This window comes from Rhinoderma darwinii, chromosome 7 (genome assembly GCF_050947455.1).
Source record: "Rhinoderma darwinii isolate aRhiDar2 chromosome 7, aRhiDar2.hap1, whole genome shotgun sequence".
Lineage (NCBI taxonomy): Eukaryota > Metazoa > Chordata > Amphibia > Anura > Rhinodermatidae > Rhinoderma > Rhinoderma darwinii.
In genome coordinates this window covers 24659451-24683030 of record NC_134693.1, presented here as the reverse complement: position 1 = coordinate 24683030, position 23580 = coordinate 24659451, and the positions used below count along the sequence as shown (strand labels likewise).

Below are 23580 nucleotides of genomic sequence, written 5' to 3'. Positions count from 1 at the left end.
TCACAGCCAGCATTTAATGTATTCGACAAATGTAAGCAAATAAATGTGATGTGAATGGGGCCTTAGAGTAACTTGATAGAATTTGCTAGTGTTAAAACTATAGAAACAATATATAGAACCAGGCTTGACTCATTTTAATATCACAATGTGTCATCGTGGTTTCCCATAGGGCTGTAAGTAAACCTATTTATCTTACAGGTGTTGTCGCGACAGAGCCTATGGACAAGAATAGCATTGTTTCTGGAAGAGAAAATCGTATGTGTTTCTAGGCTGTGGCTGTAAATACAACGAATCAACTAAGTATGTTGTGTAATCCCCATGTAAGGGCCGCTGTACAATCTCATAAAAGGGGTCGCCCGGTTTTAGTAAATTAATGTTCTTTTTTTGTATAATCAATAGCGATGCCATTTTTCAATATAATTTCTGTATTAATTCCTCACAGTTTTCTCTGCTTGTTGTCATTCAGTAGGAACATTCATTGTTTACTTCCAGTGGATAGAATTCTGTCCATGGTCATGTGATGGACACACAGGTGCACGGCTCCTTACAATATGTGTATCAGAGATGTGTCTTCTAATGATCCCAGCACCTCTGTGTCCATCACATGACCATGGACAGAATTATATCCACTGGAAGTAAACAATTAATGTTCCTACTGAAAAAACAGCAAGCAGAGATCTTGAGAACTGTGAGGAATGAATCCAGAAAGTATAGTGAAAAATTGTATAACTAAATTATATTTAAAAAAAAATAATGTTAATTTGCTGAAAGTGGACGACCCCTTTAAGCAGGTTTATACAGAGCCAGCACCCATTCATTTGACTGTGACCTCATTTAATCATCTAGTTTCTGCTGAACAGGTAAGAAAGTTTATCTTTTTCCTTCTTGGCCTCTGAACAACTGCAATGATCCTGAAGGGACCAGTTTTATTGTTAATTTAAAAAGCCAGAATTAATTACGTTGTGGAAATGAAAGTAATAATGAGCTCGCTTTATGGCTACATTGTGTCTTTCTTTCTTGTTCCATCTTCCAAGACAATCTCCGATATGAATCATAACTATTGACTGCGGACCCGTCTTATTTATGCATTTGTTTTCTCTTGATAGAGCACTTATCCCTGTCTATTATTACTCAGAATATTAATCTTTATGTAGTCGTGGTGGTCACAGGCTTCGCTCACAGCAGGTGGGATTTAAAATACGTCTGTTAAGGGACAAAATGGGAATTACGTCCTGTTCTCCAAAATATCTGCAAATTAACGGTATCATTAAACCACTCATAATGAAATCATCGTACAATGCAGAGCCCCCACAGCATCGTGTTCTCGTTCCTAGTCCCAAGATCTATAAAACATGTGGAACATTTTCATAAATAATCCAGACAAAATGAACGTTTCCTATGCCAGCCATTAACCTCTCAAGGGCTGGAGAGAAACCAATGTTGCAAAGGAACCCATTGGTTTTCAATGGGAATCCTGTTTGACTCAAAGTAACCAAAATTTTTAGTTTGTGTCAATTAGAAATGACTGATGTTTTTTTTTTTTTTTTACCTGGCTCAGGAATATTGCATCTGATGTTTCTATGTGTGACCTGTGCTGTGGCCATTTATTTTAATAGAGGGTCGGAGGGAACGACCTGGATGCGTCATTCCCATCAGGTCAGGCTGAGTCCCTTCACTTCTCATATTAGGTAAAAGTATAAATCTTATTACTCTTCCCTTTATGATACCAAAGAAAAAGTGAGAATGGCAACTACGGTCTTGGTACACAGCTGAATTCCTAAATTATTGACCTAAAGGTGTATGTACCTGCACTAGTACAATATAATAAACAATGGCATAAAAAGGGACTTCTTCATATGTTAAGAGGGACCAATCTGCAGGGCTACTGGGAATTGATATTTTCTTTTCACCCTGTTAATGCTAGTTTGTCGACTGTAACCATGTTATGAATGGCTGGTGTCGGCACCAGGCAAACTGGGCAGATGCCAGGACGCACTAGGCTTGGGGGCTCATGCTAATCTCAAGAATCATGTCCATTGTTTGGGTCACTGTGACTCTCATACGTTCAGTCGATGATTAAGCATTTTCTCATTCATCGGCTGACCGTTGCCCTGTTTACACAGGGCAATGATCGGGATCGAGCGTTGGGTGTACGCTCATCTCCCCGATAATTGGCCCATGTAAAAGGGCCTTTACTCTAGCTTGCAAACAGGGCAATTTAGACAATAACACCATGTTAGAGAATTTATGACATATGGATGGATTATAGGGAATTCAGTTCCCTTTTGTGACTCATGTAATATCAAGATAAACCCAAAATCTGGATATTTGAGGCACATCGCAGCCTTGTTATATTCTTGCTATATTCTACTGGATACAGCAACTGTTACAAATAAAATTGCATTCACTCTCAGGATGGAGTTAGCACAAAAATATTAAGATCTAAATTGTTACAAGCAACTTAACCTTTAAAACCTCCCTTTTTTTGCAGGTGAAGCATTTCTGAAATACAATATTCGGCATTTAGCGCTAGTTTGACTTGCACAATATAAAAAAGATTAACTATTTTATTACAGTGCTCCCACTGTCTGAGATAAGAGCTAAGGTGGCCATATATATTAGGCCTTATTCACACGAACGTGTTCGTTTTGCGCACGCAAAAAACGCTGCGTTTTGCGCCCGCAAAAGTTCAGTGTGACGTGTATATGGTGCGTGGCTGCGTGATTTTCACACAGCCGGCATCATTATGACACTCCCTTTTTACGTGACGACACATTAAAGAAGGAGGGGATTTTATGTTTCCCTTTTCTTCTTTACCAGCTGTAGCGTGAATCAAATGCTTCCGTGTGCCGTGCGCGATTTGCACACAGCCATTGACTTCAATGGGTGCATGCTGCGCGAAACACGGGCAAGTATAGGACATGCCGTGAGTATTGCACAGCGCACAATCACTGACAGTCTGAACAGCCCCATTCACTAACATAGGTCCGTGCGTCGCACGTGAAAATCACGCGCGTATCACGGACGTATAACACGTTTGTGTGAATAAGGCCTTAGACTGAACATTTCTAGTGGCATCCTCTAAAGTATATGAGATTTGTTAGTGCCCCATGTGAAGTTTGCTCTTTGATGTATTTATTTGGTTAATTCATTTCTTGTGCAGGAGGAGTCAATGACTAAACGACTACTCCCTCTTCCTCCTCTGTGGAAAACTAACATACACTTCCAACTAAACCAACCATGACTGTTAATGGGGGGGGGGGGGGGCTGGTGGTTATAACTATATACTATTATATAACTACTATAATTATTATAAGTCATAACTTTCAGCCAAAAATTCTCATGTGTCTTACGTATATCCTCAACGTATTGTTGTCCTCTTTTTTTATAAATGTGTTGTAAAGGTTCATAAAAACATGGATGCCTTCTTTCAAAAACAGCGCCACACCTGTCCATGGGTTGTTTCCGGTATTGCAGCTCAGCTCCATTGAAGAAGATGAGACTGAACTGCAATGCCACACACAACCTGTGGACAGATGGGGCACTGTTCTTGGAAGAGAGCAGCCATCATTTCCTAATCTTGTACGACTCCTTTAAGAGTGCGCTGAGGACGCATAGAGTCAAATTGTGGAAAAGGGGTGGAGGTACTCAAAATGTAGCCTTCTTCTTATTCTAGAGCCACCCCCCCCCTTTCCCAAGATTAGAAGCACTGTGAGGTCTCTGTACTGTGGAGTCAGTACGAGGTTTAAGTTTTACCCTACCTAATTTTTGCTCTTTGTAGTAGATAGAATCGCATTATAAAACAGTCACTATATTAACTTGGGAATCAATGAATAGGACTGGTATGGCACCAAGCAATGGCCTCCCCCTATAGCAGATATGCTAGTGCTTACAGATATCTGTTAATCCAATACTTACCGGTCCATGTAACGCATATCTGAAAACACCTATAAGAAATTAGAAAGCAAACAGTTTACACGTACCGGTGATTTTGTCCCGCACCAACTTGCAGGATTCTATCTCTCCAATGCTTCCAAACAGACTCCTGAACTCTTCTTGCGTCATGTTTTGCGGCAAATAGTTGACTATGAGGTTAGTTTTGCTGTCATCTGTAGCTGCCCCTGTCTGCATAGGAGAAGAACAGTTTCGACTATTACTGGATGGTCCATTGCTCGTATTGGAAGTTGGGCCATTCGACACCTGAGGTTCCATCGTGCTAATTATCTGCAATGAAAAATATGAAAAGGATTAGCTGTGACTTAAGAAACGAGGACGTACATTGGTAGGAACTTCATAGACTAGTATATATAACAACCAAGAGAGACATAGGCTTGCTAGACAGTATGGCTGCCTCTGCTTTATGTAGACATAAGATACACCTAGAACTGTGTTGAAGAGTCTATTAATATGGGAAATTGTGGTTTTCCATCAACCCTTGCTTATGCTTCTATTAAAGTCAACTCAGTGTTTTTCAGCAACCAAACGAGGGTCATGATCTGATCCAAACCATTGGGAGAAAGTAACCTTGACAATATGTTGCATGCAGATATATAGTTCAATCTACTTAACCCAATGATTTGTAAATCATCTGTTTATCTCTTGCTTTTCTCATATGTAACCTACTCCTGGGCTACTAATAAACTATTCTCATGCAAATGATTGTAAGTCCAGAGCCCCCGAGGAAGAGTATACAGCTAATCAGCACAATGCACTGTCTGCGAGATATAACCACAGAGCGGAAATGCAAATACAGCATTAATTCTACACAAACCAATAGGCATTTTTTTTTTGCGCTTTCCCTGACAATCTGTGATAAAAATAAATGGCCTCTACTGAATATGCAGACCTTCCCAAGTACAACTGAAAAGACCTTGAAGTTTTTTTAGTATCTTCTTGAAATCTAGCCACATAAACAATAATAAGGTAATATTATGTAAGAAGCGGCATGGGGTTGATTAAATGTGAAAAGACAGAGAACAATGAATGACCTGACTATTCATACTTATGCGGGAGCAGAATTTGACTTATACTTGCTTTATTTAATGCGTTTAGGAGCCTTGCTCTTCTTCTGTTGTAAAGCGGTTTTGTTGGAAATGGTGTCGTTACACACACTTTAATAAGGCATTTGATTGGGCAATATCTCGCTGGCGCAACTATTTGCTACTGGTCTTAAAGATATCTATGTATATAAATTGTATCGTAGTCACATGGTACAGAAGCAAGCCACCAAAGTCTAGATGGTGGTTTAATTGCCAGACCATCGGGTGATTGCACTTACACACAGGGATTTGCGGATCTTTGCATAACTGAAGATCTGCGATCAAGTTTTTGGCTATGAAATGATGGTAAGCGACGATCGAGATTAGTTGAATCGTACGCATTATCGAAGCATATAAAGGCACCATTATACTGTTCAACAGGGGCAAGCCCATCCCAACGGCGTGGCAACTGACAGTGCCTCTTCTGTACGCCCCTAGACTAAGGGGCACTGTAATAGACTTTGCCTTGAGCAGTCAGTGGAGCAGATTGTTGGACTATCTCACATTAAGTAACTTTACTAAGCGCCGGGTATCTGTTGTGTGAATAGTTGTAAGTCCAAAAATTGCTAATGAATGATCTTCTGGGGTTTTAAAGATAAAATAGTGAAAAAGTGGCTATTTTTTCGAGTATTCCTTGCCGTTAATATGGCTATTTTCCTTTTTTTAGGTTTCTCATATGCATTTCATGTGATTGTACACTTGTAGGTGTGCCTTGACATAATGACATAAAAATGGTCCCAATTGTGACAGCCCAATAATATTTTACAAGTTCCATCCTAACCATCTTAAAATTATCTTGGTGTTATTTGTGTCTTATGAAGGTCAGCAGGCATATACATTGCAGTAGAGGAGTTCAGCTATGGAGCTCCCTGTAATACAAGTAAAACTATAAATAGAAAAAATAAAATGGAGCAAAAAAGGATTAATTAACATGACTGGTCCCTACAGCTCTAGACAGGACTTTGATGTCACATTGACATGTATGGGTTGTCTACATCTAAACTCATTCATACAACCATATGTATTAGGAAGTGTAACCCAATAGTGGCTCTTTAGTCACTGGTCCCTAATTCAGGACTGGTCCATTGTATAGGACCATTACCTATAATGCAACATCTATTGAAGATAACTGTTAGATGACTTATGTTCACTTGGCTTGTAGATGGCATTAATAGATCATTTGCTTGGTAGTCTACAAAACTAATATATACATTATGAATATTTTTACATACACAAATGCTATTCCTTTAAGCAGGCGAGTCCATATGAATGTTAACCAGCTCAATAACACAGTACTGAGATCCTACATGGTAATAAATAGCATTAAATAGGAAACACGTTTCACTTCATATAATTAATATTACATATAGAGTTTCCAGAACTGCTACACTTCTATGTCATTGGAAACATTAATCCCCATTGACTATCTCTATATGACACAACTCCAATCCAAACTATTAAGTACAGTGATCTATGTTGTTCTAGGCCATGAAGGTCTAAGTTTTCCATAAGAAGTTGTATGCAGTAAATATTACCCACACTATGTCAAAATGGAGCCAAGCGTGAGTATAAAGACCATCAAAGGCAAGAAGATAGAGGTTCTACACAGTGACGGACATAGAATTAGAGGGCACCATTGTGGGCAACTTGATGTCCAATAGTTAATTTTCCAAGATCAAAGTCATCATCATAGGGCGTCTCTCGGTTAATTATCAGGCAAACCTTCTCTGGAGAACCAAATTTCTCTTTTGAGTCACAATCCTCCAGAAACTGTGAACCAAGGATATAATTTTATCAACTAAGCTAGTAGAAAACACAACTCCAGGACATAGCTAGGGGAATTAGTAAGGCATTTGCCCCAGGTGCCAGGGGGAGTGCCAACAAGATACCTGGCCAGGGCAATTAGATACAGGACATGGGCAGTAAACTCTTTGTTCCAGCCTGAGAAAAACCTAGCTATGCTTCTGTATATATGTGGGTATATGTATGTGTGTATATATATATATATATATATTTTTTTTTATGGTGATGGTGGGCCCCCTTGCCTTCAGGCCCGATGCACAGTTGCACATATGATATGATGTCCCCTGACTCTACATAAAGAGCTCCCCAATAGTTTACATCAAAATGATTTCTACGAAACGTACAACCCCATGTTATATACATACACCGTTGTATAGGTGTTACAAAAAGGTACTTATAATAAGAACATTCAGATGAATTTTGTAAACCATGTCATATTGTATAAGAGGAATGATTTTGACTTCAGGCCGTATTCTGTGAAGTAAAGTTCCCACAGTAACAGACTGCTCTCATTTCCCAGAAATAGTAAATGCCCTTTGGTTTGCTGTCATACATCATGCAGAAAAAGACTCCCAGAAGCGATGGAAGCTCAGTCACATCTCCCTAGTTCCCTGGCGGGTCTATTCAAGCCATTGAGATAACCAAGTCTAATCCAGACCCACCTGCATTTAGGGCAGTCACCTTGTCACCCCCTCCCCGGTTTTCCCTTCAGCAGCCTCGGCATTTACTTGGCTGCCCACAGTCCCTCTTAATGGCACTTGTGAAGCAGCCTCCATTAGCGTGGAAAGAGAAATCTTTCAATGTGTGTATGACACTCGGTGCCACTTCGCACCTGCTCTGCAGATCTGCTAATTTCACGCTTGCCGCTTCATATCAGGAATCCTCTCAGACAGATTGAGGTCCCTTAACTACCCCTGGTGTATACGAGTGTGTGTTCTGTGCCCTTATGAATGCTTAAGATATTACTTGAAATATGGATTTCTAGGTCCATTTATTAACCCCTTCATTGCATCCGTGGAGGTTTGTTTAGAGGCTGTACAGTGTCCTCATGACCTTTGGGTGTTTCAGCATAAGAAGGATTCATGAAATCTAGAAAATATATATTTCTTTCAGTCTTTTAGCATGTTGTGCACTGACATGCGAAGCTCATTAAAAATAACCTTATTTAGATGGCGGGAGATCCATCAGTCAATGCAAAATACATTTATATACGGCAAGTTCATATCACTTATTTAATATAATACATACAAATCACAAAAAATAAGAATTTCTCTACTGATGTCGCAATGTGCCTCACAATATATATATATATATATATATATATATATATAATATATATATAAAAAAGAATATATATATATATATATATATATATATATATATATATATATATAATAATAGAATGGATTCTAGTCCTTTGAAAGATAATGAAACGGGCTATGTTTCCTTATAAGATCTTTGATGAGAGATTTTCCATGTACTGAATATTGATTCTTCGACATATGGTAGATACTAGATATGTGAAAGGCCTGATATGGGTTTTATATTGTAAGAAAGGGTTAAAAGCGAAGTAAAAAAATTGACATAATCTCATATGTGAAGATCATGACCAAAGCCGGCCATGATGGCCAGACAAAACAATTCTTCCTAATTTCCTAATGGATTAATCCATTGGGTTTGAAAATGTCCTTGTATACAAAGCAAAAAAATCTGAAAATTCCATATTTAAACATGATATAGTAGCATCAAGATTTACATCTCTGGAGCCTGTTGGCAGGGACATGAATATATTGTGTGCAGAAGTAAAATTCACACCAGGGCCCTGGAGCTAAGGTGCCCTTCAGCCACATAAGAAGATATTGTAAATGGCACATGGTAGGTGGGGGCCCTGTTACAGATTTTGCATTAGGGTCCAGGAGCTTCATGTTACGCCTCTGCTTGTAGTCATTTTTTGCGCTCTGCCTCCCTCTTTAATAAATTCACACCAAAACTCACACTTTCTATTATTAAACTAGAGCTTCAACCTGTACAATAATCATCTCCTACTAGAGCAATATTACATGTAATTCATCGAACATAATCCACTCCCCATATAGCCGCTCCTAGGCACATGCCTAATGGGAAATTTGGCTGTGAGTAGTGAGATCTTTTGGGGCTTCTGTTTTATTGCTTATGGGATTATATTAGGTAATACCTGGAAATGCAAAGATCATATTTTACAGACCGTTACCTAGAAAAACTACAAAGCATGGGCAATATATTTTCTATAGGACTAAATTTGCCTAAAAAAAATAAAATTGCCGCCACGGATATCGCTGTGTGTGACTACCCTCCATCCCAACCTATATTATTTCTAATTAGAATCAGTCAAAAAAAAAGCACAAATAGGTCATTTTACCAAAGCTGAAAATAATCAGTTTAAGTGAAGTGCTACAAAGGATTATAAGATCTGTAGTTCAAAGTCATATCCAATCCTACAGCATTAAAGTGTAGCTAAACGTTCGACAAACTTCTGACATGTCATAGTGACATGTCAGAAGTTTGGATTGGTGGGGGTGCGAGCACTGAGACCCCCACCAATCGCTAGAACAAAGCAACTGAAGCGTTCGTGTGAGCGCTCAGCCGCTTCGTGTCTGTTCGGCTTTTTCCGGAAATAAATGTATCGTGTATGGACTCAATAGAAAGTCTATGAGCCCGTACTCCGATACATCAGCTTTCCAGAAAAAGCCAAACAGACACGAAGCGGCTGAGCACTCACACGAGCGCTTCAATTGCTTCATTCTAGCGATTGGTGGGGGTCTCAGTGCTCGGACCCCCACCAATGAAAACTTCTGACATGTCACTATAGAAGTTTGTCAAACGTTTAGCTACACTGGAGGTTGTATCAGGTTAGAAAAAAATGCACGTTTTTTTTCATACACTGCAGGAAAAATAATCTGCATTTTTTTTTTCGAACCTGATACAACCCTTTTGGAGCTGCCAATACCAGACACAGCCCATAACCCAGAATGGTTCTCTGTATGATAAGCAGCACCATTCTTGTCCATGGGCCATGTCTGGCATTACAGCTCAACCTCATTTAAAAGTAACGGGCTTTGCTGTAATACCAGTCATAACCAATGGACAAGAGTGTCTGACTGACAGGATATATCATACAAGTGTAATAGTTGGTGGTCCCATTACTCCCACTACACCAGACGAGGTGGCCGCTCCCTATAGGGGCTATAAAAAGAATGAAGCAAGCTCCACCATGCTCCCGTAGACATGAATTGGAGAGCGCCTCACACATGCAAAGCCACCTCCATTAAGTCCATGCCTGCCATCCCCAAGCAGAACAGGGGTCCGGAATTACCTTATTGACAACAATGATTTGGGGTATTTCTGAAATTTTACAAAATAAATGAGAAAATTCAAAGGTCTATAGTGAAATGCTAAGTTCTCTCTGAAGCAAGACCAGAATCAGCATGTGTCCATCCAAATGAGACGTCATATTGTCAAGCGGCATATTTACTTTTATCTTTCGAAACATTTATGTGTCTCTTGCTTTACAAATCAACAGCTCTGTCAATACATCCGTTTGATTCCAGGGTTGAAGACGAACCTGTCTCAACATTGATAAATTGTCATCCAGCTACAGACAAAGCATCCTCTTATGTGCAGTCATTTTACTTCTTGATCTTGTTACTATGATTCATTTGGCGAAATCTTTATATCAGTTAGTAACGTTCAAGCACGTAAGCCTGCGCACTGCCTGCTATAATTTCTATTCCCTTCTTTCCACTTTCCGACAAAACACTGCTTTTTAGGCGGCAAGACAAATTATTCTGTGTCTGAATGCTTTAAAAAAAAAAAAAGCAAATTAATTCTAGCAGCTAATGATTTAAATTGTGGCATGACCCCGATCTCTAATTTACACTTGAATTATTTATTCCGTTTTCGGCGCAGTCAGGAAATCTGAATCATACCTTTTTACTACTTAAAATGCCAGGCTGAATAATTAACATAGATACATCAAAATAAAAAGTTACATTTATCTGTGATTACAATTTAGCTATTGGCAATTGAGTTTCATAAAACAATAAGTATATTTTTACTCTAACATGTGCGCGCTACAATTTCTATACAGGAAAACAGGACATTGCTCATTCTTTGCAATTTACAAAGGCTATGTTCACATACGCAGCGATAATGATGTGGGAGGATGAGGCATCCAAGAAAAAAATGACAAAAAATAAAGCATTAAATGCAGGTAATTTAGAAAGAGACGTAGCTAAGTGGTGGTGTGCCCTAGGTGCTGGGGAAGGGGGGACGAGCCAACAAGCCACTTTGCCTTGGCCAACATATTTAGTAACGGTGAAGGGTCAGCAAAGTGAAGCTTTGCCCCATGTAATGCAAAGCCTATCCACAGCTCTGATTTTTAGCGTATTATTTTCTCAATGATTCAGTTGTAAGAATGTATCTAACGGGACTTGCTGCAGTAAAGCTTCATGCAGACGGCCATGTTATGGATTCATGTTATATGGATATGTAATATGGCACCCATAGAAATATATGGGCTCATACTGTAGCCCCATGTGCGTCCGCATGCTGTACTATGGTGGTATCTCTAGAAACAATGCTGAGAGAAAAGGAACATCATACAGCAGGACACAAGGGGCCTATGGCTCCAAAACATGGACATGTAGGGACTCCAAGTGCCGCTGTACAGGCTCCGTGCAGACACCTTTACTTTATTGTGAGGTAGAAAGGTCCATGCCATAAAAAAAAAAAATGCCGCAAAGTCTGCAATTTATTTTAAAGAAACTAAGAAAATGTTCCAAGAACTTTTGGAATCTCTCACCACATTAATGCATGTACAAACCACAATTAGATTTTTACATGAAGTTATAATTGTTGTGATTTTTCCCCTGGATTTCACCGCAATGAAACCAGTGGTGCATCCATTAAAAACTGCAGCATACCCTGAAAACCGTGCAGTTGTCAGCTGCGCTGTGTGAATGGGATGTCATAAAATTACATTCACTGTTGTGCAAATAGGGTTTCCTGAAAAAAAACAACAACACGTAGCATGCCCCCTTAGCAACCATACAATATTCAGGTGCATTGTGTGAATAAGATTTGATAAAATACCATTTGTTACAACTATACATCTGGGTACTGAGGTAAATTACCACAGTGGCAAAACCCTCCAAAAAAAGAATCTCAAATGTATACTATATGGTCTGTCCACTGGTACCTGATACAGAATATGTATTATAGAATATAGGGTATATAAGTTCCTATAATACCATATTATATACATATAGGGTACAATAGATGCTGGCAAGTGCAGGAATGTCAAATTTAGATTTCAATTGTTTCTAATGTAGATGTAGTATGCCTGAATGTCCTAAAATATATGACATGAAATATTAATGTGAAGAAGCATTTTCTGTCTTCCTGTATAAGAGGGGGATAATGGTTCCTTTAGTATATATATGGTATATATCCACACATGTCTACGTCTTCTGCTTTTATTTGACATAAACATAATCAATCAATCAATCAATCAATCAATCGTAGCCAAAACAGGGTGCATGGAAGTAGAATTAGCACCATGGATAAACCACCAGTAATTCCTGATCCCTCACTGCTACACATGGCCACTTGTGCCCAACTGGTGACTCATGAGCAGTGTGCAGCATGTGGGGTAAGCTCCACTGTCCTAAAAGAAAGGATCCTTCACAGATCACCTCTGCTGGGCTTCCGCCTGGGCCAATACCTGTTCTTTTTGTTTGTTACAATGAAAAGCAGGTAGTAAACAGAGGCTAGAGATGAGCTATTTTCCTGAATGTAGTTTTGTTCCGAATAAATTCACTGCGAACCGCTAGTGCCCCAATTGCCCTGAAAACACATTCTGACTCTCTGATGTCTTCGAGGACTCTATGTTACCCATTTCAAGCTCTTTAATGCCAAGCCTGCAATAGTAATGTCATCTACCCCTACCCCTCCTGATTGGGTGTGATGGAGGGAGGGATAACCGCAGTGGATTTTGGGAAGGCTCTCTGCAAGGCATTATGGAGAAGCCTATCCGAGGTCAAGTGATCCTTTTCCTAATCTGTAAAATGGCGGCCACCGTTTGCTGTAATTTGTGTACCGCAAACTCCAAATGTTTTGGATTTCACCAAAACTTTTGGAAAAATGTCAACTAAATTTGATTAATGTAGAATCAATTTGCTCATCTCTAATAGAGACTTTACTGTAGTAACTGTACTGGGGTTCTTGTGGGAGCACTGCGGGTGGCCCTATTATGGCTGCATTATTGCTGTCTTTTACCAAGGCAATAAAGTTGCCAAGTTAAACCATAACTGTCATGGGGGCATAGCAGATGTCACTGCTTTGGTGCCATGTCACTGTTATGGGACTTGTGTTTCTGTCACTTCTATGGGACTTCTGTTGCTGTCATGGGGCACCTAGGCAGCTAATTTACTGGCTTAGAAAATATATGATTATTATTGTAAACCCATCTTAATAGTTTTTTTTAATATAAATAATGCTACAATGTAGTAGTTAGTAATAATCTGATATATTACATTTCCCTCCAACTATGTTTCTATTCACGTTGCAGGCACAATGCACTATAAAATAGAGCTTGGTTTTCAACACTAATAAATCATTAAATACATTGTACTAAAAATGAAGACATACAAAAAGAAAATATAAAGGAAAAATGTAAAATGACTATCTGAAAGACACGATGAAGGTTGGAGAGTCAGGAGTTCATTCCTAGCTGAAGTAAACACAATTACAGTGTATATATATATGAAAATGCAAGTTAAGAATGTAAATACAACTTGCTTGTAATAATATATATAAGACCCGGCATATTAATCGACTTATTAGCTTTCTAATTCAGTGACAGCACTGTATTCATAAAGTCAATTTATAGTTCTGCATTTCCTTTTCCAAATGTGCTAAATTGTTCCAGTGCCAAGCAACTAGTGACCCAAATATACAGGATCACATGATTCTTCAAACAGCGATCAAAAGACTGAACCAACTCAATGCTACGAAGGAACCCCTGTGGCTATAAGTAATATGCATTCGCACCGCATATCTAGATTCCCTCACCTTTCACTACATGGATCTGAAAAAAGACCACATATTCGATATAATCTAAAAAAAAAAAAAAAAAGATAAGAAAAAATGACCCCATACTGTAATAATGTAAAATTCGACATTTCACATCTTCGACATAGAAACGATTTAACCATTAGTATTGTCACATGAGGCCACCACCAGCAATTACTATGTCATTTGCTAGCATAAAAATTTCTGGAAGGCAGTTTTGTCATTTAGGGGATGTGCACACGACCTCTTTTCAGATGTAATGGAGGCGTTTTACACCTCGAATTACGCCTGAAAAGACGGCTCTAATATGTCGGCAAACATCTGCCCATTGCTTGCAATGGGTCTTACGAAGTCGGTGTCAAAAGACGGCGCGTAAAATTACGGCCGCATCAAAGAAGTGCATGTCACTTCTTGGGACGTAATTGGAGTCGTTTTTCATTGATGCCAATGAAAACCATCTCCAATTACGTCCGTAAAAGACGCCACGAAAAACGCGTGCACTTGTAAAAACATCTGAAATTCTGGAGCTGTTTTTTCCTGAAAACAGCTCTGTAATTTCAGACATATTTGGCGTTGTCGTGTGAATATACCCTAAGAGTTCTCAAAAGCAAGAAATCGGGTCGACGATGGCATCTTCCTTAATAAAAGATTCACTATTTATTAATGTCGAATACAGGTGTATATGAAAATGATCATTAAAAGTTAAATCAAAGATCTAAATTAAAAAGGACATTAAGAATGACAAAACATACACTTTTTTGCACCAAAAACAGCGCCACACTTGTCTATAGGTAATGTATGGTATTGCAGCTCATCCCCATTCAAGTAAATAGAGCTGAATTGCCATACCAGTTACAGCCTATGGACAAGAATGGCGCTATTTCTAAGAAGAAAAAGTAGACCGTTTTTTTTCTAATTCTGGGAAACCCCTTTAACTAAAATCTACATGGTAAGAACATATATATATTAGAAGAAAACTACAAAAAATAGTATGGCTGGAGTTTTCCTTTGGGTTTGTAGCATAATGGCCAAAATCTGCTGCCGTATTCATATGAGTAGGTTCGCTATTACAGTCCCTTTTGGGATGACAGGTTTTTGGGTATACCATATACATGGCAGCTTACTGAATCAATAGTTTTATGTCTAATGATTCATAGCCTAGCCAAGATGAATGCCTACCCTACTTTCAAGAGCACTAAATAGACTAAATCAGCATCTGTTAAGTAATCATATCATAATAAGTGCCTACAGGTCCGTAATGCAGTTGTAAGTGGGTTTTTGAATCTTTAAACTGGGGCTACACAATGACTAAAAGGGGTTATGTGGGCACCAAAAATGATTAGCAGAGTAGTCCCTGCAGTATGTGATACACTCGCTAATATACATTCCGGTCCCCCGTCGCGCTGATTCTGAGATTTTCATAGATTTTTATAGCGCTGGCGGGGGAACGGAAGTCTAGTTGCACAGTCTTCTTTGGTGACGATACGACTCTTCGTCATTTGACCTGCCGCGCTGTACTCCATGTACATCAGTAGCAGTAGTATAGCGAGTACATAGAGTATAGCGGGACTGGTCACATGGCGAAGAGTCATATGGTCATCAAAGAAGACTGTGCAACTAGATCTCAGAATCGGCGCAACGGGGGACCGGAATGTATATTAGCGAGTGTACTCACATACTGCAATGAGTATACTGCTAATAATTTTTGTCCCCACATAACCCCTTTAAGTGGCATGACACGATTCAATGTGATGTTGCAGTTGCACGTGCGCCGTAGAGAGTCATTGCGCTGCATTAATATATGTGACGCTACGTATGTGCACGTGACTCTGGTGTGATAATTGTCAAAAGCTGCTGCCCTATAGGTTATACTAAGATCACATATAAATGGCATTTAAAAAGCCTATCGTCCTCCACCATACAGTAACCTGCATTTTTTATGTAAATTGAGTCGAGATTGTTGAATTCTTATAATCACAAATCTGCCAATGATTCAGAAACACTTTTCTGTGTTGAGATTAAAGTCGGCAAGAAAACTAAATAAAAATGATGCCACATAGAGAATGTACAATCTCGGTTCTGCCAGCGTGCGTGCAAATCGGTTTGATCTGTGACAGATCATAGATAGCGCTCTCATCTCTACCCAAGTCTAAGCTTAATCATTGAGCCTTCTACTTGTATGTAACATCAGACTCGTACTTATATAAATATGCCAAGAATGCTGCATGCTAATAAGGATGAGTTTCATACACAATTGAAAAGAAATAGAAAAATATAATGGAATCAAATGCAAAGTTCCTCCAGGTTCCTTAGTTTCTACATTTATTCGGTCTACTGACATAGCTGAAGAGGGTCTGGCGGGGCATGTGCCATGGATGCTGAGTGCCGGTGGGGGGCGCCAATGAACAACTCTGCATTGGACAGGGAATTTAGATACAGAGTTAAATTCGTTATCTGAATATTTGCCCTCAATGAAAGAACGCCTAGCTATGATTCTGTCTACTGGTTTCCAACATGGGACAACCAAAGGACCCCCAAATCAGACCTGGCTTTGCTCTCTTTTTAAGCCTAGTGCTACAGAGCCAGAGAAAAAAAACTATTAAATGAAATCTACTATGGATAATATTGTTGACCTGACGTCAATGCAAAACCACTGAGGGTGGACTGAGAAAATCCAAGACCCAGGCATGATAGACTGGTACATTATTCCTTACTGCCCAAGTTCTATCCCAACTCAAGTTTGCCAAGACTAAATCTATTTTGATGGTAGGAAATATATGTATGAATAATATGTACTTCTACAGATAAACTGATCTAAAATGCAATACAAAGGAATCCACATTAAAAAGGTTTATTCAAAATTCAAAAACAAAATTCATGAATGCCAATGGAACAGTGCTCCTAGTGGACATATTAGCATGCAAGATGGCAGGAGTAACATTCATAGGGCTTCCTTTACTGTATGTCACAAACATAGCTGAACTTAGTACATTTAGGACAGGGCATATTGAGATTTGTATGTCTTCTGCAGCATTGTAAGCATAGAATATTCCCACACCTCGTGCGGCAAAATACGTGCGACAAGGATACGTCTATTTATAAGTGTCCAAGTGTCGTTTGTTTGGAAAATATCACCCTAATAGAATTCCAAAGAAGTTAAATATTAGGTGAAAGACAGAAAACATGCTGTTACCATCCGATTCTGAGAACAGATTGCTATTCCTAGAAGCCTGGAGAAGCCCAAAATATTATCTATGCATAAGAAACTGTTCCCTGCACCTTTGTGCCAGAAAAAGAGATTGTGGTAAATTGTGCTCATGAACTATTCATGAGCTCTGATTTCATATTATTTCTGCTCTTCATTAATGAAAACATGTCTTACATCCAGCCATAAGGAGAGGCATTTAAATATATAATAATCTATGAGTCAGGGCAAAGCTAAAGCCAGGCCCAGATTTACATCCTCCGCTCCACCAGACACCCACATCTCTCCTCATAGTCCTCAATGGTCTGGGAGTTTTTAGGATCCTATATGTATTATATACAAACACAAGGAAATTAACTATTCCTGCTCAATTCATTGTTGAATTATAGGCAATTGAATCAATTGTACAATAAACTGAGCCGGCAACACTGTTCTAGGCTTTCACTGCTTTATGATGGTTCTATACAGAGCCTTTAAATACATACTACAGAGTAATGCGGCATGTTAACTTTACATGGCACTAACTTTTAGGAGATTCTCAAGCTCAGCATTTCGACCCAGACAGATATTTTAGCCATTTTTCTAATCTTCATATACAGTTTATACATTGAATGCTATATAACATTATGCAGAAAGCTCCCTCTAGTGGTGACTGCAGAAATCCAGAATTTGATCATTTAACTCTATGTCTATGTAGGGGATTTGGAGCTCTATATTAGAAAAATAACTCTATCCACTATAAAGATATATTATAAAAATAATCAACACAGGATGTTGGACCAAAAAACAACTTGGTGTTAAAATGTGGACTTTGAAGAAAGACTCCAATTGAGAGACAACATCTCTGCCAGTCTTTAATCCTTTTTTATTTCTCAACTGCGTTAAACACTGGAAACAATATTTCCAAGCAAAATCCTGGCAGTCAAAGTGACGGTGGCTTGTTATCAATAAGTGCCATCATTGCTTCTGCTGACCGGTAGCGGACTACAAGTAAGGAGATACTCGTCCCTTATGCGGTTGTTAGGCAATGGATATAACATATTTGGGCATTGCCTCACAAACACTTTGCAAAAGAAATTTTTTTTATGTCAAAGGGTTGTTTTTAAAGAGGACCTGTCACCTCTCCTGACATGCCTTTTTTTTTTTAGTAAATAATTGTATTCCTAATGAAATAATGATTCTGGAGAATCTTATCTTAGAACTCTACGTGGTGCCGTTCTTTTGTTATTCCTGCTAGGAATTTATAAATAAACTGACAACTGGGTGTTACCAGTTGGGGGTGTGTCCATACACTGACTGACATTGTCCAATCAGTGCTGACAAAGTGAGACAGTGTAGGGACACGCCCCTTTTGACAAGAGGAATGGTAACACCCAGTTGTCAATTTATTCATACTTTTTTTCTAGGAGGAATAACAAAAGAACGGCACAACGCAGAGTTGTAAGAAAATATGTTCCAGAATTGTTATTTCATAAGGTATACAAATATTCACTTTAATAGACATGTCAGGGAGTTGACAAGTCCTCTTTGAGGAAGTTATCTGATTTATTAAATCCCTTTCTAACAGGCTCATCTCCCAGCAACTAGCTGAATAAAGAGGTTGGGCAAAGTGACTCTTTGAATCTCTGCTTTGGCTAATAAATGGAGGACCCCCTCTATTACCTTCATATGCACAAATAGGGCACAATGTTTATAGGAAAGAATAGTTCTATAAATCCAAAGCCCCATGGAACATGGCACAATTTTTTTGGAATATTTATACAGAATCAGAGATTTTTTTTTATATGCCTCAGTATGAAATCTGGGGTATAGAGAGATACAGTAGGCCCGAAAGACTTCTATGGTCACCATATTACTGCTCTATATAGCTTGGAGGTTTTATGGGGCTATAATACAGTAGTAGGCATGAGCCCTCCAAGGGGTTGTTTGGGATGTTTTTTTATGTAGCCCTTTAATTCTTGAAGAATAAGGGGCCTTTCCATTATAATGTGTTTTTTTTTTTTAAAGACTCCCCTCCCTCCATACAGCGCCCACTACCCGCTCTATGTAAACATTGCAGCAGCGCTTAAGTCCGTAAACCGAAGGGAGGTTTTTTTTTTGTTTTTTTTTAACAATTATCCTTTTGCAAAGTTTTCTTATTCTTCAGGTCTAAGAGGGCTGAATAAAAAAAAGATGTAACACGGACAACGCCTTCAAGCAGACAACCCCTTTAAGGGTAATGTACCGCATAGATTTGTGAAAGTTCATTGCTAATCTCATGTTTGGTCAATAAATAGTTAGGGGATACAATGCACATATAATTTATTATAAAAAGAAACATTTGCTTTGTTTACGATCAATCATTTTTATCATGTAGGTTTATCGGACATTAAAACAGGTTGGACAATATTATTTCACTTATTAAAGATCTATATCATACTGCTGTAGGAGGCTTTGTAATAGAAAGCCTCACAAGAACCAGTAATAGACTGACAATTGTGATGATATATAAAATAATAAAGTATGCATTTGATGTGATTCCTTCACTGGAAGCCCACATGCATTCAAAATGTCAAAATGACTCATTTTAGAAGGCGTTTATTATGCTTCTCAAGTATATATGGACAGAAGCAAAGATAGGACCAACTCACTTTACAGAGAACAAAAGATTGTAAAAAGAACTAGTCCACGACTGAATATGACTCCAGCTCTATCAATGTACCCCTGAAATGGAGGGTTACCCAGAAATTAAAAAAAGGGGCTGTGTTTTTTCTATAAACAGCGCCACCGAAGACCATGGGCTGTATCTGGTATTGCAGCTCAGTACTATTTTATTAAATAGGGATGAGCAGCAATACCAGAAACAGCCTATGGACAAGAGTCTATTGGATGGCGAACACTTGTGCAGGACTCCCTTTCTTCAGAGGAACTGAATTGTCAGCAAATAGGAGGAGAGGAATTGGCCCAAGGGTCATGCAAAGGGCATGCATGGGTAACAAATGCCAAGCATTTCTGTCCTGGGTGGAAAAACTGGGTGCCATAATGAGGGGCCCATATTAATTTTTAACTATAGGGTCCCATCTCTTCAATGTATGCCACAGGTAATCATCAATGTCAATAATTGAACTAAACGAATAAATGTACATGAATTTTATAGGCAAAATTAAGACAACATGACTACAAACTGGAAAACTACAATACCTGACATACAGATGTAGCATATAAATCGTTATCTATACAGCCAGGGCGTTATTTGCGTAGTTCTAATTTAAAGTGTATGAATGGCCATGGTACTGAAATAGTGTAGGTGCACAATGTTTATAGCCTAGAGTGCTGCAGATGTAAAGATAATGATTGCTACATCTACATACTATCCTAAGTCTACATCGCCACTATCCAAATTACATTCGCAGTTACCCCTTTAATAAAGAATGAATCCAAAATGTTATTGACCTTATTCACTAAACGGCAATACAATAGTAATAGGCTGATACTTGATAGGTAAGGGATTGGCTATGCCATAAAAAATAGAACCCCACATGTTTGGGATTTGGAATGATCCAAGATAGAAATTTAAGGGGTGAATCATAGAGAGAATGAGACTTAAAAGGGCTATCTAATGTAGATAATCCCCTTTATTAGATCACAATAGGCTGATCACAGGGTGTCCTGTTGCGGGGACCCCCAGTGATCAGCTGGGACCTTAGGGGGAACCCAGCAGCAAGTTTTAAATTCTATTGCAGAGCCATTACAGTAAATTAAGCATTACACCATTCTCACCGTTCTTCCGAAATCAATGGGATGTACATGTAATTCATGGATTCTCTTGGTCCTGAAAACTTTTATTACCAGATCTATATTCTGATAAACAAAAAAGTGTCCTGAACAAGGGACTCCCCTTTATTAACAGAATAATTTATATAATTTTATTTGAAAATGACAACCCCTTTAAGAATGCCGAAGGAACAAGGACCAACAAAGGAACAAGGACCAAACACACTTTATTGATTTTATACAATTTGACCTCCAGATTCATGTGAGGGCCCCAAATCCCAACCATGGAAGACAGTCCATTCATATTGTATCCGTTCTTTAATTCAGCACTTGTCCAAAATGGACCATACCAATGGTGAAGGCATCAGGGTTTATTTGGGTATCTAATGCTTTTATATCAGATCAATTCTTTATTTTACTGATAAAAAACACAAATATATAAAGGAGTTCTATGATTTTATATAAATAGGGCATGAATATCTATTAAATTAGAATCAAATTAATTGCCTACATTTGCTATATACCATGTCAATCATTGGACCAAGGCCCATATTCTCCTTTAGCCATGGACTGAAGATCAGTTCTCGGAGACAATATTTTAACATCGTTTATATATTTACCACATTGTCTCTATAGCTTATGCCCTATTTATTTTAAACTATAAAACCCCTATAAAACCACTTTATGTCGGCTAAGGACGTCCTAACATATGAACCAATAAAGACTATAACAGTGTTCCCCAACCAGTGGCTAAGGAGCAACATGTGGCCTTTGGGCCCCTTGCATGTTGGCAGCTTTAGATATCATTGAGTTTTAGTGGCGTTAGTGATGTCATAGCAATACGAGAACTTGGCATTAGGGTCAAACCCATATCACTGGCAGTTAACACTAGGGTAAAAATCCATATCACTAGGAGTCTTGTGGCCTATAAAACTTACACAGAGAACTTAAATCCATGTAACAAAACCCAAGTGCGCCATCGGTGGGTGAAAAACCGTCAGGACAAAAAGTTATGTCATTTTAAATCTATGCGCTCGTGCAATGGTTAATGTTTTACAGCAGAAAACTGGATGTTCTCATTGGAAAATATATTTCTAATCATTCCGCTCAACTTTTCAAAACTGTGTTTTGCTTTGCTCCAGGCTGTTCTCAAACACACCAGGAGCTTCTAGAAAACACAGAGATGGGACTGCAAAGCTGACAACTTCCTCGTGGATGTGATAATTATTTCACTATTCCAAAATCCTGTACATCTGGCTTCAGCCTAAAACAAGTAAAGATGTTCAACTTCCCAAGAAGGTGTCTATTAAAGCTGAACTAAAATTAAAGAAAAACTCAAAACTTTTGCTCTATGAAATTTGGTAAATTGGACATGTTAGATACAAATATATATTTTGTATAAATTGTGACTTGCATCTAAAGAAATGAAAATAGATACAAAGAACCATTACAAAGTAATTCTTACCCTTGCCATACATGTATAGAATATAAAGTCCATACATGTTTTATTACTGTATCATACTTTTTATTTCTCTTTTGACCTTTTTCTATGTATTAATTCATCCAGACCACCAGAGGAACCTCTGGTGGGGCATGGCCAGACAAAATAATGGTACCCCAATACAACGGAGCCTCAAAGTTCCAAAATGTGGAGTTTATCACTTACACCTAAGGTCTATTTCTTATGGGTAGATTAAAAAATAACTTATTTGACCTTATTAATGATATGTTTAGTGTGCAATATGCAACAATCCAGTTATAATGTAATGAGAAGTGGACGTGGACATGTTCTGTATGGATTGAGGATGTTGCCTGAAAAATACTTTCTTCTGGTTGGCCCAAAGATCCCTAAATCGAAGCCGGTTAGCCTGAACACAAAAAATTACATACATGGTCGAACGGAGAAGAAAACATACTCCTTACAAGAATTCAAAAATGGCACCCTCCTAATGTTGTTCACTCCACCACACAGAATCTTTCGACACTACCCATCTGGTAAAAATTTAGGATGGTATGAGGAGACAAAAAATTGGAAATTCTTTCCACTGACCATATAGCCATAGAGCTCATCTATATGAACTGAAGAGTTTACACAGATGTAATTGCTGTAACCAGGTGTAGGATTGTAAATATATTTTTGAATTTCATGATTTTTTTTTGCTTATACGTTGCACAAGGTTTACGACCATGAACTTCTACCCAATGATAACAATCATAGTCCTTTTTATCGCTATCTGTATAATTGGTTTATCATATGGAGTTTGTACTAATTGCCACATATTTTGCCTAGAATATTTTTATACAGTAAGGAACACCCAGTAATACGGTGCTATAATATGTTAGGGACTATAGTAAAAATGTTGTACTAAATGATGTACATACTGTATTTCAGGTTTCTAATTGATGTATATCGATAAGCTTGAATTAAAAAGTTATTTGACTAAATAATATATCTACTAGAAATGATGTCTACTATTTGCTCAATTGGTTAACCCCCCTCCAGATATAAATAATGTTCACAATTGGTCTGCACTGGTTACATACCCTGACAGGCTGGCATATCAAACCATTCAACTAAACTGCCTAAACTACCTCCCTGCCCATGCAGGGCTTGTGCATTAACAATGGAGCCAAGCGGTAAAAAATGATCATCAGATTATATTCAAGGAG

The 23580-nt window shown here is 38.4% G+C and overlaps 1 protein-coding gene across 7 annotated transcripts in view; it reads right to left on the bottom strand.

Moving 5' to 3' along the window:
• Window positions 1-23580, bottom strand: part of ELAVL4 (ELAV like RNA binding protein 4) — an 81849-nt gene that overhangs the window by 38427 nt on the left and 19842 nt on the right. For all 7 annotated transcript variants that reach the window (XM_075832973.1, XM_075832978.1, XM_075832974.1 and 4 more), the window contains exon 2: window positions 3984-4224. In XM_075832973.1, coding sequence (XP_075689088.1) covers window positions 3984-4224 — 241 coding nt within the window. The remainder of the gene's footprint in view (window positions 1-3983; window positions 4225-23580) is intronic.